The sequence below is a fragment of the Rhinoraja longicauda genome, chromosome 17, assembly GCF_053455715.1.
Source record: "Rhinoraja longicauda isolate Sanriku21f chromosome 17, sRhiLon1.1, whole genome shotgun sequence".
NCBI classification, from domain to species: domain Eukaryota; kingdom Metazoa; phylum Chordata; class Chondrichthyes; order Rajiformes; family Arhynchobatidae; genus Rhinoraja; species Rhinoraja longicauda.
In genome coordinates, this window is record NC_135969.1 from 18,691,947 (window position 1) to 18,709,205 (window position 17,259).

The 17,259-nt window shown below is 51.3% G+C and overlaps 1 protein-coding gene across 1 annotated transcript in view; it reads right to left on the reverse strand.

The window, feature by feature from the left end:
* plxna1b (plexin A1b) overlaps positions 1–17,259 on the reverse strand; it is a 138,040-nt gene that overhangs the window by 72,442 nt on the left and 48,339 nt on the right. The window contains exon 2 of the mRNA XM_078414236.1: positions 11,143–12,409. Coding sequence (XP_078270362.1) covers positions 11,143–12,294 — 1,152 coding nt within the window. The 5' untranslated portion in view covers positions 12,295–12,409. The remainder of the gene's footprint in view (positions 1–11,142; positions 12,410–17,259) is intronic.

Sequence of the window (17,259 nt, forward strand, 5' to 3'; positions counted from 1 at the left end):
AAGTCCACGCAGGCAGCCCGCCCACTGGACAACCAGAGTCATACAGCGTGGAAACAGTCCCTCCGGCCCAGCTTGCCCACACACCGACCAACATGCCCCATCTACACTAGTCCCACCTGCCCGTGTTTGGCCCATATCCCTCGACACCTGTCCTATGTCCCATGTATCTGTCTGCATGTCTCTTAAACATTGTAATAGTGCCTGCCACAACTACTCAGTGGCACAGCGGTCGAGTTGCTGCCTTACAGCGCCAGAGACCCGGGTTTGATCCTGACGATGGGTGCTGTCTGTACAGGGCTTGTATGCTCCCCCTGTGAGCGCGCAGATTTTTTCCGTGTGCTTGGGGTTCTTTACTTTTAGTTTTTATTTTAGAGATACAGCACGGAAACAGGCCCTTCGGCACACCGAGACTGCACCGACCAGCAACCCCATACACTAGCACTATTCTACACATACCGGGCGATTTACAATTTTACAGAATGCCAATTAACTTACAAACCTGCACGTCTTTGGAGTGTGTGAGGAAACTGGAGCACCCAGAGAAAACCCACGCAGTCACAAGGAGAACGTACAAACTTCATACAGGCAGCACCCGCATTCAGGATCGAACCCGGGTCTCTGTCACTGTAAGGCAGCAACTCTACCGCTGCACCACTGTGCCACGTATAACAGTACATCCATGCTGAACATAATGCCAAGACAGTCTCATCTATATACTAAAACTCTCGTTTGTGACTGAACTTCAGCCAAAACAGTACACGATAGCGCAACAATTTTAATCCCACCTTACTCACCATTGTCACTTTAGTGATAATGCAAGTACTTTTATTGAAATTGGTGTTATATTTTTAGAGGGAGGGAGGGAGGGAGGGAGGGAGGGAGGGAGGGAGGGAGGGAGGGAGGGAGGGAGGGAGGGAGGGAGGGAGGGAGGGAGGGAGGGAGGGAGGGAGGGAGGGAGGGAGGGAGGGAGGGAGGGAGGGAGGGAGGGAGGGAGGGAGGGAGGGAGGGAGGGAGGGAGGGAGGGAGGGAGGGAGGGAGGGAGGGAGGGAGGGAGGGAGGGAGGGAGGGAGGGAGGGAGGGAGGGAGGGAGGGAGGGAGGGAGGGAGGGAGGGAGGGAGGGAGGGAGGGAGGGAGGGAGGGAGGGAGGGAGGGAGGGAGGGAGGGAGGGAGGGAGGGAGGGAGGGAGGGAGGGAGGGAGGGAGGGAGGGAGGGAGGGAGGGAGGGAGGGAGGGAGAAAGGGAGAGTGGGGGAGAAGGGAGGGGGGGGTTGAAGAGAGAGGGGAGAGGGCAAGGACAGGGTGCTGCATCAACGCAGGAGAGATTTGGGCCCAACGGGTCCACTTGGTCTAGTATCTCGCTAAACATAGAATCCGTATACCTATCCAAGAGTCTCTGAAAGGCAACAATCGTATCTGCTCTACCACCACCCCTGGCAACACGTTCCAAACACCCACCACCCTCTGTGTAACAACAAATAAATGCCCTGCACATCACCTTTAAACTTTGCTCCTCGCACCTTAAAGCAATTGTCTACTAGTATTTGATTTTTCCATCTTGGGGGAAAGGTTCTGGTTGTCTACCCTATCTATGCCTTGCATGAATTGAATGGCAGAGTAGAATTGATGGGCCGGACGACCAAATTCTGCTGCGATGAGTTATTCACTACCCAAATAGATCAGATGTATCGCACATAAATACAATGAGTTCAAACTCTAGTACATTCTTCTTGTTTTTGCAGCGTCATCTTTCCTTGATAAATTTTTACGTGATTTGTGTATAGTTTGTGTGTTGTCGGGTGCTTTGTGCCCGTGATGTTGCGGCAAGCAAGGATTTTTATTGTACTCCGAGGATTCAAGAGTGTAGGAAAATAACTGCAGATGCTGGTTTAAATCGAAGGTGGACACAAAATGCTGGAGTAACTCAGCGGGTCAGGCAGCATCTCAGGAGAGAAGGAATGGGTGACGTTTTGGGTCGAGACCCTTCTTCAGTCTGTGTTTAATTGGCATATGTACTGACAGTGTACGGAACAATGACATTTCTTACTTGCAGCAACATAACAGGCCAGTAAACACAGTACTCATAGACAACGTGATAAGCAAACAAAAATCTAAGAAATTTAAAATCCCAATATTAGTCCAAAAAGCCCAACGAGACAGTCCATAGCCCACATTTTAGAGATACAGCACGGAAACAGGCCCTGCGACCCACCAAGTCCACGCCGACCATCGGTCACCCGTTCACACTAGTTCCATGTTATCCCACTTTCTCATCCATTCTCAACACTGTCGGGGCAATTTATGGAGGATCAATCAGCCTACAAGTTAACCCGCGCGTCTTTTGGATGTGGGAGGAAACCGGAGAACCCGGAGGAAACCCACACGGTCAAAGGGAGAACGTGCAAACTCCACACACAGACAGCGCCCAAAGTCAAAACTGAACCAGTGTCTCTGGCGCTGAGAGGCAACGGCTCTACCGGCAGCCCAAACCGTTGCCATAGGTGAAAGCAACCTTTGCACAAACGTGGCTGACCCCATCATGCGGACAGTGGAAGCTGGAGAGGTTAAAGCTGTAAGTAACTCCAGCACTTTGTGACTTAATTTTGCAAACCGGCATCTGCAGTTGCTAAGTGTGTGGCGAGCTAGCAGGCACAATGTGTGAAGTAGTGTCCAGACTAGACTTGCAAACATACAGAGCCAACAGTGTCGGGGCAATTAGTGTGATGTGTGAGAGGGTGGGGTGGCGGGCAGGTGGGTCACACAGTCGGGGAGGTACAGGCATTAACGCCGCATTGGAAACCAATCAAGGGCAGCAGGTTCCATTGTGAACTGTCTGAATATTTATGAATGGGGATTGTACTGCGAGCCATGGGGCGAGGGGGAGGGGGAGGGGACGGGAGGGGGAGGGGTAGCTCTCCGACCTTCACCCACACAGCTGAATGGCTCTATGTCCAACCTGTCGCCGCGTCCCATCTGTCAGCGGTCGGTGCAGGAGGCTAATGGCACGGCTGTAGCTGAGAGCAGTGCTCCCCATGGTTAGTGGGCCTACAGGGGGGCAGTGTACCGGGAGAGGGGTTAGAGAGCGGCAGCCCACCTCTCCCCCCACGTATACAGACATTGTCTATCCCCCCTGCCCTGGGTCGTCAGTGCAGTGTACAAGCATCTCACTACTGACCAGTTCACCCCAATCAACGCAGAGAGGGGGAGGGGGAAGAGAGGGGAAGGGGGAAGAGGGAAGAGAGGGGGAGGGGGAAGGGGAAGAGAGGGGAAGGGGAAGAGAGGGGAAGGGGGAAGAGAGGGGAAGGGGGAAGAGAGGGGAAGGGGGAAGAGAGGGGAAGGGGGAAGAGAGGGGAAGGGGGAAGAGAGGGGAAGGGGGAAGAGAGGGGAAGGGGGAAGAGAGGGGAAGGGGGAAGAGAGGGGAAGGGGGAAGAGAGGGAAGAGAGGGGAAGGGGGAAGAGAGGGGAAGGGGAAGAGAGGGGAAGGGGGAAGAGAGGGGAAGGGGGAAGAGAGGGGAAGGGGGAAGAGAGGGGAAGGGGGAAGAGAGGGGAAGGGGGAAGGGGGAAGAGAGGGGAAGGGGGAAGAGAGGGGAAGGGGAAGAGAGGGGAAGGGGGAAGAGAGGGGAAGGGGGAAGAGAGGGGAAGGGGGAAGAGAGGGGAAGGGGGAAGAGAGGGGAAGGGGGAAGAGAGGGGAAGGGGGAAGAGAGGGGAAGGGGGAAGAGGGGAAGGGGGAAGAGAGGGGAAGGGGGAAGAGAGGGGAAGGGGGAAGAGGGGAAGGGGGAAGAGAGGGGAAGGGAGCAGAGAGGAGGGGGCAGAGAGAGAGCGAGGGACAGGGGCAGAAAGTGAGTGAGAGAGGCGTACGGACAGAGCAATATTCTAAATGTGGCGTCACCAATGTCTTGCCTGGGGGTGGTGGATCTATTTTTAAAGCAGTGGTTTGTGTGGGTAGATTGCCCCGTGTCTGGATGGGGGTGGGCTGGGCCTATCTGTGGGGACCACCAACCAAGTCACATCCCCCGCTGATCATCAGCGGAATGGTCTGACCACACAGCGGGCGAGAGACACGAGATACCACCTCAGCCCAGTCATAAAAACATCGACCAAAGGCTCCGTCCGCTCCACAGGAAATGAGACAGGTAATTCTGGAAGTCTAAAATAGCGCCCCCCCCCCCCCACCCCCATCTCCCCCCTCTCGCTGGTCAATAATTAAAGAATTATTTTATACAGCACCAATAATAGCTTAAGAGGCCATTAGATAGACACCATGGAAGTGCAGGGAAAAGTGCAGGCGATATGGACAACATACAGGCAGATGTGATCAGGTTAACTTCCACAGAGGCACAGCAGTAGAGTTGCTGCCTTGCAACGCCAGAGACTCAAGTTCGATCCTGACTACAAGCGCTGTCTGTACGGAGTTGGTACGTTCTCCCCGTGACCACGTGGGTTTTCTACGGGTGCTCCGCTTTCCTCCCACACTCCAAAGACGCACAGGTTTGTAGGTTAATTGGCTTCGGTATAATTGTTACGGGATGATCGCCGGTCGGCACGGACTCGATGGGCTGACCGGCCTGTTTCGGCGCTGTTGCTCGAAACTAAATTAAACTTGGTATCATATTCGGCGTAAACATTGTGGGTCGAAGAGCCTGTTTCTGTGCTGCACTGTTCTACGTTATTCTGCATGAGATTGAGAGAATACGGCCACGCTGTTTCGCTTAATCCATGGCACGCACCACAGAAAGCATTCTGTCGCTTTCCATCACAGCCTGGTTTGGGAACAGCTCTGCCCAAGACCGCAGGAAACGGCAGAGAGTTGTGGATGTAGCCCAGTCCATCACACAGACCAGACTCCCCACCATCGACTCCATCTACACTTCACGCTGCCTCGGGAAAGCAGCCAACATAATTGAAGACTTGTCCCACCCCCGCCATTCCTTCTTCTCCCCACTAGAAAACACAGAAGCTTGAAAGCGCGCACCATCAGACTCTGGAACAGCTTCTTACCCTCTTATCAGGCTTCTGAATGGTCCTTCCATATCCTAGGGTACTGTCCGATTCACCTCTACCCCATTGTGGACGTTGGACTTTGTCTCTGGAACTGGTGCGCTACAATGCTGAGAACTATATTCTGCACTCTGTGTCTTCCCCCATGGCTCTACCTATTATTGTATGCTTCAGTTTGACTTGATTGTCTTTACACAGTATGTAGTATTATTTGATTTGTTCGGATAGCACTCAAAATAAAGCTTGTCACTGTACCTCATACACATGTGCGCAGAGTGGATGAGAAAGTACAATGACATGGACCTAGTGTACGGGGTGGTCGAGTGTCAGCGTGGACTCGGTGGTCCGAAGGGCCAGTTTCCACGCTATATCTCCAAACTAAACTATCCATGCATTGGCGTTCGGCAGGGCCTGTTTCCATGCTTTATCTCTAATCAAACTGTCCAAGTCATCATGCATTAGTGGGCTGAAGGGCCTGCTGCTACACTATCCATTAACAAAATGCTGGAGTAACTCAGCGGGTCAGGCAGCATCTCAGGAGAGAAGGAATGGGCGACGTTTCGGGTCAAGACCCTTCTTCAGTCCGAAGAAGGGTCTCGACGCGAAACGTCGCCCATTCCTTCTCTCCCGAGATGCTGCCTGACCTGCTGAGTTACTCCAGCATTTTGTGAACAAATACCTTCGATTTGTACCAGCACCTGCAGTTATTGTCTTACGCTACACTATCCATGATCATCGTGCTTTTGTGGGCCGAAGGGCCAGTTTCCATGCTGTATCTCTACAATCTGCACCTTTGAAGGTTTGCTAAGAGTCGCCACCGTCCTGCAGTATCCCACAGGGAGTCAAGCATTGAACGGCTGCAAATCCCGCTAATCCTCCAGCACACAATCTGCTGCAGAAATGCAACGGTGCAGTGAAGGCACCGACCGCATCATTACTGCGCTTGGCTCCAACTGTGTCAGTGTTTCAATAAACACTGTGAAACAACAAATACAGCTGTACACATCAACTGGCAAAGCCATTACTAATGCATCAATAAATAATTAAGCCTACAATTAACTCGTTGATGACGATAAAACTAACAGCCCTGGATTTACCCAGGCGGCCATGTTGCCATGTTCCCATGGAGTGGAGAATCCCAGGGGCAGCAAAGGTCAAGGAACGGCCCCATCCAAGACCACAAGAAACGACAGAGGGTTGTGGATGCAGCCCAGACCATCACACAAACCAACCTCCCGTCCATCGACTCCATTTGCACTTCACGCTGCCTCGGCAAGGCCAGCAGCATAATCAAGAACCAGTCCCCCCCCCCCACCCCACCCCCCGGTCATTCCCTCTTCTCCCCTCTCCCATCAGGCAAGAGGTACAGAAGTGTGAAAACGCACACCTCCAGATTCAGGAACAGTTTCTCCCAGCTGTTATCAGATAGCTGATTTGTCCTCTCACTAACTAGACAGAGGTCCTGACCTCCCATCTACCTCATTGGAGACCCTCGGACTATCTGTAATTGGACTTTATCTTGCACTAAACGTTATTCCCTTTGTCCCGTATCTGTGCACTGTGGACCTCTTGATTGTAATCACATCTAGTCTCTTCGGTGACCAGTTAGCATGCAACAAAAAGCTTTTCACTGTACCTCAGGACACGTGACAATAATAATAAAAAACTAAACACGAGGTCAGGATCAAACCTGGGTCTCTGATGCCAAGAGGCAGCGGCTCTACCAGTAGCACCACTGAGCTGCCCCTTTATTAAGAATATCACTGCTGGTCAGTGGCTGGGGACTGGACAGTGAATATTAAAGAGTATGGACTTCAGGGCATAAAAGACCAGATACGATCCGGTTAAGTGGTCTATCTACTCCATGCTTCCAGATCTTGGAGGCAGAGATTCCCAACGTCCACCACGGTCATTCCCTGTTTTACAGTTGTACAGGGCCCTGGTGAGACCACACCTGGAGTATTGTGTGCAGTTTTGGTCTCCTAATTTGAGGAAGGTCATTCTTGCTGTTGAGGGAGTACAGCGTAGGGTCACCAGGTTAATTCCCAGGATGTCGGGACTGACATATGATGAAAGAATGGGTCAACTGGGCTTGTATTCACTGGAATTTAGAAGGATGATAGGGGATCTTATAGAAATATGTCAAATTCTTTAGGGATTAGACAGGCTAGATGCAGGAAAAATTTTCCCGATGTTGGGGGAGGCCAGAACCAGGGGTCACAGTTTAAGAATAAGGGGTAGGCCATTTAGAAGAGGAAAAACTTTTTCACCTTAATATGTGGAATTCTCTGCTGCAGAAGGCAATGGAGGCCAATTCACCGGATGCTTTCAAGAGAGAATTAGATGTAGTTCTTAGGGCTAACGGAATCAAGGGATATGGAGAGAAAGCAGGAACAGGGTACTGATTTTGGATGATCAGCCATGTCATATTGAATGGTGGTGCTGGCTCGAAGGGCCGAATGGCCTACTTCTGCACCTTTTTTCTATGTTTCTATGTTTCTTCTCCCCTCTCCCGTCAGGCAGAAGATACAGAAGCTTGAAAGAGTACACCACCAGATTCAGGAACAGCGTCCTCCCCTCTGTTATCAGACTCTTTAACTGGATCTATCAAATGCCTTCTCAAACTCCAGAGATGAATTTCCAATCTTCCAATCCAGCTTGTTGCCGCCCTTGCATTTTTTTTGCCTGCACTTTCTCTGGTGCTGTAACACTATTTTGCACTCTGGTGTTTTTCTCGTTGTACCACCAGCTGTACTTGCGTATGGCTTAAGTGTGCTTTTGTACGGTATGATTTACACAAAGATAGACACAAAGTGCTGGAGTAACTCAGCAGGTCAGGCAGCATCCCTGGAGTAAAAGGATGGGTGACATATAGGGTCAGCATCCTTCTTCAGACAAGATTTGGCCAGATAGCACAAAAATAAAGGTCTTCCACTGTTATCGTGATAATAATAAACTAAACCGAGGACCACAGGCCACTAATATAAAGGCAAGACTCTGCTACCACTGGATTGCAGGACATAAAGTGCTGGAGTAGGCAGCATCTCTAGAGAACATGGATAGAAACATAGAAAATAAGTGCAGGAGTAGGCCATTCGGCCCTTTCAGCTAGCACCGCCATTCAATGCGATCATGGCTGATCATCCAAAATCATTATCCCGCTCCAGCTTTTTCCCCCCATATCCCTTGATTCCCTTAGCCCTAAGAGCTAAATCTAACTCTCTCTTGAAAACTTAGTTCATAACTTCGTAAGTCATAGGAACAGAATTAGGCCTTTCGGTCCATCAAGTCTACTTCGCCATTCAATCATGGCTGATCTATCTTTCTCTTTCAACCCCATTCTCCTGCCTTCTCCACATAATCCCTGACACGCTAACTAATCAAGAGTCTGTCTTGGCCCCCACTGCCATCTGTGGCAATGAATTACACAGATTCACCACCCACTGACTAAAGAAATGCCTCCTCATTTCCTTTCTAAAGGTACGCCCTTTTATTCTGAGGCTGTGGCCTCTGGTCCTGCACTCTCCCACGAGTGGAAGCATCCACTCTACATCCACTCTATCCAGGCCTTTCACTATTCGGTAAGTTTCAATGAGATTCCCCCCTCATCCTTCTAAACTCCAGTGAGTACAGGCCTAGTGCCGTCAAACGCACATCATACGTAAACCAAAGCATTCCTGGGATAATTCCCGTCAATCTCCTCTGGACCCTCCCTAGCACCACCACATCCTTCCTCAGATACGGGGCCCAAAACTGCTCACAATACTCCCAATGCGGCCTGAACAGTGCCTTATAAAGCCTCAGCATTACATCCTGTTTTTATGCTCTACTCCTCTCTAAATAAATGCTAACATTGCATGGTTAGTATTAGGTGACATGTTGGGTCGGGACCCTTCTTCGGACTAGACTCCTCTCATCTCTGTACACCAGGCTCCAGAACAGGGTACTGGCGGCCATGTCAAACCATTGGAGTGAACACCACTCCTTGCCTCCCTGTTGGGCTCAAGTCCAGGGCAATTCCACACAACCCAGACCCACGTCTCCTCACAGATGAACTCTTTAAGGATGGGAAAAACAATGCAAGCTAAGAAATCGGTGCCAAAGATTGCAGACAGTCTGTGGGGCTGCAATAACATTGAAATACTTTAGTTATGAAGTTCACAAAAAGACCAGAGATAAACAAAAAACACACAGGCTTGCTATCTGCCAAGGCTAGGGAACAATAGAGAACAGAAAACAGTACAGTACAGCACAGGCCCACAATGTCTGTACCGAACATGATGCCGTGAAACTACTCTCACAGCCTGAAGTAAGGCCCCGACTCAAAACGACACGTTCCATGTTCCCCACAGATGCTTCCTCACCCACTCAATTACTCCAGCGCTGTGTCTTTTTTTGTTGTAAACCAGCATCTGCAGTTCCTTGTTCTAACTTCTAATCTCCTCTGGATCCATATCCCTCCCTCCATATCCATGTACCTATCTAAAAGCCTCTTCAACACCACTATCATATGTCCCATATCCCTATCCAAAAGCCTCTTATACACCTCCAGGTGCTGTCTGTCTGTACAGAGTTTGCTCCTTCTCCCCGTGGGTTTTCCCCGGGTGCTACGGTTTCCTCCCACATTCCAAAGACGTACAGGTTTGTGGGTTAATTGGAAATTGTCGCTAGTGTGCAGGATAGTGCTAGTGTACAGGGATCACGGATAAGCGTGGACTCGATGGGCCGAAGGGCCTGTTTCTGCACTGCATCGCTAAATGAAACCAATTTCACTGTGCATTTGCACTTAACACACATGACAATAAAGCACCATGGGACTTGGCAACTGAACCCACACTAACAATCCAATGACAGGAATTTCCTCTATTCTACTCTGAACTCGAGCAACACCCTGCACGTGATACTTGCACAGTCATCTCATCACATCCTCTGAACGTGAGATATTTAAACATAATGCGTCAGCACTCCTTAAGGATTGATATTGAGAATCTGTTTCCTCCGTTGGGGAAATTTAGGACGAATGCTGAATAGGACTTTGTTGAAAGGGACATTGGACACTTCGAAGGCGCAGTGACGAACGATTGAACAAACACGGGTGAGGGCAATGTGGCACAGCTGGTAGAGCCGCTGCCTCACCGCACCAGAGACCAGGGTTCGATCCTCACCTCGGGTGCTGTCTGTGCGTGTGGAGTTTGCACGTTCGCCATGTGACCGCGTGGGTTTCCTCCCCCATCCCAAAGACTTGCGGGTTTGTTGGTTAATTAGTCCTCTGTAAAATGGCACTGATGTGTAGGGAGCGGACGAGAAAGTGGGATAATGTAGAATGAGTGCGAACGGGTGATCGATGGTCAGCATGGACTCGATGGGCTGAAGGGCCTGTTTCCACAATGTATCTGAAAACGAAACTAACCTATTCTCCACCTGAACGCTGAATGATGAATGAAGCTCTCACAACTGTAATTGGGATGTTTGGCTTTACAAAGGGGCAAAGTGCGAAGTTAAGGAAATGGGGTCAGAGTTGTCAAAAGGTTAACGAGGTTCAAAGGTCACAGCTAGCTATAGTTCGGGTGATGACAAGAAATGGGAGAAATCATAGATGGGTGGTGCAGAGGTAGAGTTGCTGCCTTACAGCACCAGGGAACAGAGTTCGATCCTGACCACGGGTGCTGTCTGTACGGATTTAGACTTTTTGAGTTTAGAGATACAGGGCTGAAACAGTCCCTTCGTCCCCCCAGGGCTATGCCGGCCAACGATCCCCGTATACTAGCACCATCTTACACTTGGGATCATTTTTACCAAAGCCCGTTAGCCTACAAACCTGCATGTCTTTCGAGTGTGGGAGACCATACCCGGAGAAAACCCACGGGGAGAACGTACAAACTCCGTACAGACCGCACCCGTAGTCGGGATCCAACCCAGGTCTCTGGCACTTTAAGACGTGCGGGTCTGTAAGCTAATTGGCTTCTGTAAATTGTCCCGCTTGCAGGATAGTGTGAGTGCGTGGGGATCGCTGGTCGGCATGGACTCGGTGGGTCACAGGGCCTGTTTGTGCGCTGTATCTCTAAACCAAACCAAACCCACTCGCATGCCTCTGAGGTGTGATCGGTATCCCATGTGGAATTTGCAAATTAGGCAAGGTCTGGTACTCACGGAATTAATGCAGGCCAGTTCCTTGTTGAGTAGCCATGGCAACGAGAGCTTCCCTTCCCCCCTGTAGCACGATTGAATCCTCTCCTTTATCTTCTCCTTGATCTTCCTCAGGGTGAAGAGGCAGAGTGCCGACTCCTTGGGAGGCTTCACCCGGTTCTTCTGGCCCTGGGAGAAGACAGTGAAGAGGATGTCCTCTTTCTCCGAGATGCCCAGGGAGCGGGCGAGATACTTGCCCGGCTTGGACAGGTAGGCATCCTGGATGAGACGGTACTCCACGCCGTCCTTCAGGCAGCCGATGGGGAACTCCACGTAGGAGTAGAACTTGGGGTCGCTCACGCACAGCCGGACGATCTTGGACGTGAAGAACTGCTCCCCGCTGGAGTCCGGGGAGGTCAACTGGGTGTCGAGCTGGAGGGTGAGGTAGTAAACGAACTGCTCGCTGCTGAAGCTGTAGATGTAGTAGATGTCAAAGGCGGGGAACTTGGACAGGGTGTCGGAGGGGATCTTCAGCTGGGAGGACACAAACTCGTCCTGGTAGACAAAGCCGAACATCTCGGCGTTCTCCTCGTTGACCATCAGCTTGCGGCTGGAGAGGGTGGGGAAGTACTCGGACTTGCCGTCAATGGGGGTGCCGATGAAGAGCTTGTTGTTGGTGCCGTTGGGGCCGGGGATGATCACCCCCGACATGGTGGCCGCCTCGTTGACGCTGGAGAGATAGTGCTCCTTGCGGTGGTGTGGCTCCCCGAGCTTGAAGAGGTCGTCCAGACGCAGGAACTGGCAGATGCCCTGGAAGGCGCTGCCACACGCGATGAGCCGGTTCTGGGTGTAGTCGATGAGGAGGAGCTTGTTGACGTTGCGGGTCAGGGACAGGGGGTGGGGGCAGGACTGCACGCTGGGCGGAGGGTAGCAGCGCTCGTTGTCATCCACCGGACCCGTCACGTGGGACCTCAGCAAGGTCAGGTTGCCCGCCAGCTTGTAGATCCGGTCCACCGCTCCCACATAGACCACGCCGGTGCCCTGGTGGACGGCCAGGTGGGTCAGGCTGGTGTCCGAGATGTTGAAGGTGCCGAAGGGGGGATGGGCGGCATTGACCGCGGCCACCACCGTCCACAGGTACGGAGCCCACCAGACGCATCCACGCACCCACCTCATGGCTCGCTCCCCAGCCCGATCGGCCGCCGCACAAAGGAAGGAAAGGCTGCAGGAACGCTCGATCGCACGCCCGCCCTCATCTAGGGCATCCTCCCGGCAGCAGAGACGGCCACAGCTGCAAACAGAGGAGAGACACGTTAGAGGCAGATCACCGGGCACAACACCCAGCCCAGAACTAGGGCTCCCGAGACGCAGGTTCAATCCCAACCTCTGGTGTTGGGTTGGAGGGGTGGAGAAGGGTGGAGTGGAGGGAGGAGGGGAGGATTGGAGAGGGGTGGAGGGGAGGGGTGGAGTGGTGGAGGGGAGGAGTGGTGGAGGGGGCGAGTGGTGGAGGGGGGGAGTGGTGGAGGGGGGGAGTGGTGGAGGGGGGGAGTGGTGGAGGGGGGAGTGGTGGAGGGGGGAGTGGTGGAGGGAATGAGTGGAGGGGTGGGTGGAGGGGTGGAGTGGAGGGGAGGTGGTGGAGTGGAGGGGAGGTGGTGGAGGGGAGGAGTGGTGGAGGGGAGGAGTGGTGGAGGGGAGGAGTGGTGGAGGGGAGGAGTTGTGGAGGGGAGGGGTGGAGTGGAGGAGCGGTGGAGTGGAGGAGCGGTGGAGTGGAGTGGAGGTGGAAGGAAGGGGTGGAGTGAACGAGTGAAGGAGGGGACAGAGTGCACAATATGCAGGAGATGGGGAGATATGGATCACATGCAGGCAGATAGGATTAGTTTAACTTTGCACAGAGGGCGAAGGGTGCCTGGAACACACTGCTAGGGGTGGTGGTGGAAGCAAAAATGATGGTGACGTTTAAAGGCTGATTTCTGGGACTAGGAGAATCTGTGGGTATTGACAATATGAAGAGAATAAAGTTGACATTAGATTCGTGCAGGATTATTATCAATAATAAAGCTAAACTTAATCCTTAATGAGTGGTTGATGTTCAGCATGGACTCGATGGGCCAAAGGGCCTGTTTCCACACTGTATCTCTCTCTCTCTGGTTCTTGTTCTAGGTGCCCTCCAATTTATATTGTTAGAGCTCCTATTCATTTAGCGAGAGAGCAAAGGAGTTTGTACGTCAGTTTCTGATTCGTGTAGAGTCACACAGCGTGGAAACAGGTCCATCAGCCCAACTTGCCCACACCGACCAACATGCCCCATCTACACTAGTCCTACCTGCCTGCTTTTGGTCCATATCCCTCTTAACCTGTCCTATCCATGTACCTGCCTAAATGTTTCCTAAACGTTGCGATAGTCTCTGCCTCAATTACCTCTACTGGCAGCTCGTTCCAAACACCCTTTGTGCAAAAAAGGTTACCCATCAGATGTCTCCCCCCGCCTTACAATACAATACAATACAATATATCTTTATTGTCATTGTACAGGGTACAACGATATTGGGAATGCGCCTCCCATACGATGCAATAATTTAATTAGCTAGTCAGTATTAATTTAAACAACCCAATGAAACAAATTGCAACAGTTTTAAAACAGAATAAAGTGCAAGTAGGTCTGTGCCGGATCACTGTGCGTTGTGACCATCCGGCTCAGCAGGACCGGTTCATAGCAGCTATGGCCCTGGGGATGAAGCTGTTCCTGAGTCAATGTCCTTAAACCAATGTCCTCTGGTACTCAATTCCCCTATTCTGCGCAAGAGACTCTGTGTGTTTGCCCAATCTATTCCTCTCATGATTTTATACACCTCTATAAGATCACCATTCATCCTGCTGCGCTCCAAGGAATAAAGTCCAAGCCTGCCCAACCCCTCTCCCTGCAGCTCAGATCCTCGAGTCCTGGCAACATCCTCGTAAATCTTCTCTGCACCCTTTCCAGCGTGACAACGTGTTTCCCACGTGGAGGAGTGACGTTGAGAGGAACAAAGGACTGGAGGAGGTTAGAGCAGGGGGGGGGGGGGGGGGGGGGAGGGGGGGTGGTTCAAAGTGATTTGCGGGCATCTTGGCAGGCAGACAAGTCAAAGGGAATTTGCACTGCGAGTCGGTGATCACTACACATTGTCAAACGCACACACGCGGCACGCTGATGGACGAAGCCCCATCCCGCATCAATCCTCGCCGCCGTTCTATAAATAATCGCATTCATTTCCGGTCAAGGAAGCAGATGAGAAGCAGGCTTGCCCAAGGGACTGAGAGGCAATGTCACGGCAACACTCAATAAACATCGAGCCCAGAGTCCGCTGCAGAGCAAGACAGAGTCAAATTCCGCTGCCGCTGCACTTCAGGAGAAATCTCCGTTTCCCAGCTATCAGCGAGAACGAGAAGCTTGCAAAATTCTTCTCGTCTTTCGTTTCAAAAAGGAGAATTTAAAACTCCCACAAAAAAAGAAATTTGCAGAGAGTGGTAGATGTAGCCCAGTCCATCACACAGACTAGATCCAAAACATCACCCATTCTTGTCCTCCAGAGATGCTGCCTGACCCGCAGAGTTACTCCAGCGCCTCGTCTTTTATGTACAGTAATATCTGATTGAAAAGAGAATAGAATCGAGTACTTTATTGTCACATGCTCGCAGCGCCTCCAGAAGGTTTGATTGGAGAGCACGCAATTAAAAAGCTTTTCATCATGTCTCAGGTGCACGGGACAATAATAAACTTTGACCCCTGCTGAATTGACCTGAAGTCAAGAGGAATTGGAGGTTGACCCAAAGTAACTCAGCGGCTCAGGCAGCATCCCTGGAGAACATGGGATAGGTGGCGTTTCTGGTCGGGACATTTCATCAGACTGAAATGAGTGGGTTTGGGGAGGGGGGGGGGAGAGATAATGAGATGGAGGCGAGACAAGACATGGGGCAATCAGGGCCGGCCACAAATGACCTCGGGTAGGTCGGTCGGTACCTGCAAGGTCCATTGTTGGCTGGGGAAAGTGTGATCTCAAGAGAAACAATGTGGGGACCTGTGCAACTGGGAAAACAGCTGGAGTGGAGGAGATGGGGGGGAGGAGGGAGAGTTGAGGGGAGGGGAGTATGAATTGAAGTTACTTAAGATTAGAGAATTCAATGTTCGTACCACTGGGTTATATGATGCCCAAGCAAAATATGAGGTGTTGTTCCTTCAATTTGCTCGTGGCCACACTCTGGCAATGGAGGACGCCCAGGCCAGAAAGGTCAGTGTGGTAGGGTAGTTGAAATGGTTGGCAACCAGGCGATCCAGGAGGCCTTGGCGGACCAAGCATGCGTTCAGCAAAATGGGTCGCCGTGTGTGCGTTTGGCCTTGCCGATGTACAAGAGCCCACATTGGGAACACTGGATACGAGATGTGAGGTTAGAGGAGGTATATTCAGGTCAGCATCATTTCTTGAAGACACCAAGAACAGCCAGTGCTGGAGCCTTGAGCACAAAGAGGTCCTTCTGCAGTTGTACAGGGCCCTGGTGAGACCGCACCTGGAGTACTGTGTGCAGTTTTGGTCTCCTAATTTGAGGAAGAACATTCTTGCTATTTAGGGAGTGCAACGTAGGTTCACCAGGTTAATTCCCGGAATGGCGGGACTGACGTATGATAAAAGAATGGAGCGGCTGGGCTTGTATACACTGGAATTTAGAAGGGTGAGAGGGGATCTTGTAGAAACATATAAAATTATTAAGGGATTGGACACGCTAGATGCAGGAAACATGAGCCCGATGTTGGGGGGGTCCAGAACCAGGGGCCACAGTTTAAGAATAAGGGGTAGGCCATTTAGAACTGAGATGAGGAATTTTTTTTTCACTCAAAGAGTTGTGAATCTGTGCAATTCTCTGCCTCAGAAGGCAGAGAGGGCCGATTCACTGGATGCATTCAAAAGAGAGATAGATAGAATTTAGGGAAGAGCAGAATCAAGGGGTGTGGGGAGAAGGCAGAAACGGGGTACTGATTGTGGATGTTCAGCCATGATCACAATGATGGTGCTGGCTCGAAGGACCGAATGGCCTACTCCTGCACCTATTGTCTATGTATCTATGTAAAATGTCGGAGGAACTCAGTGGGTCAGGCAGCTTCTGGAGAGAACGGACAGGCGATGTTTGTGTCAGGACCTTTCTACAGACTGATTGAAGAATTCCGCCCACAGATGTTGCCTGACCTGCTGATATCCCCGAACACTTTGTGTTTGATATTGTTCAGCTTGAAAGTGTGCAGGGAATATTTACGAAGATGTTGCCAGGACTTGAGGGCCTGAGCTATTGGGAGAGGTTGGGCAGGCTAGGACTTTATTGGAGCACAGGAGGCTGAGGGGTGATCTTACAGAGGTGTACAGAGGCATAAGTTCATGAGGGGAACAGATAGCAAAATCAAGAACCAAAGGACACAGGATTAAGGTGAGAGGTGAAAAACTTAATAGGAACTTAAGGGGCAACTTTTTCCACATAGATGGTGGTGGGTATATGGAATGAGCTGCCAGGTTTGTAGGTAGTTAAGGCAGGTACTATAACAGCATTTAAAATACATTTGGACAGGGGCAGCACAGGACACAGTGGTAGAGTTCCTGCCTCACAGCACCAGAGACCCGGGTTCGATCCTGACAACAGATGCTGTTTGTGCAGAGTTTGCATATTCTCCCTGTGACTGCGTGGGTTTTCTCCGGGTGCTCCAGTTACCTCCCACACTCCAAAGATGTACAGGTTTGTAGGCTAATTGGCTTGGGTTGGAGTCATAGAACCAGTGTCAAAGAAACAGGCTGGTCGGCCCAACTTGCCCACACTAACCAACATGCCCCATCTACTTGACCCGAAACATCACCCATTCCTTCTCTCCAGAGATGTTGCCTGTCCCGCTGAGTTACTCCAGCATTTTGTGTTTGCCCCATCTACACTCGTTCCACCTGCCTGCTGTTTAGCTTATCTCCCTCTAAACCCAAGAGGGCATAGGTTTAAGATGAGGGTTGAACGCTTTAATAGGAATCTGAGGGGTAATTTTTTCACACAAAGAGTGGTGGGTGTAAAGAGTGAGCTGCCTCAACTACCTCATCTGGCAGCTCACACCCACCACTCTGTGAAAAAATTACCCCT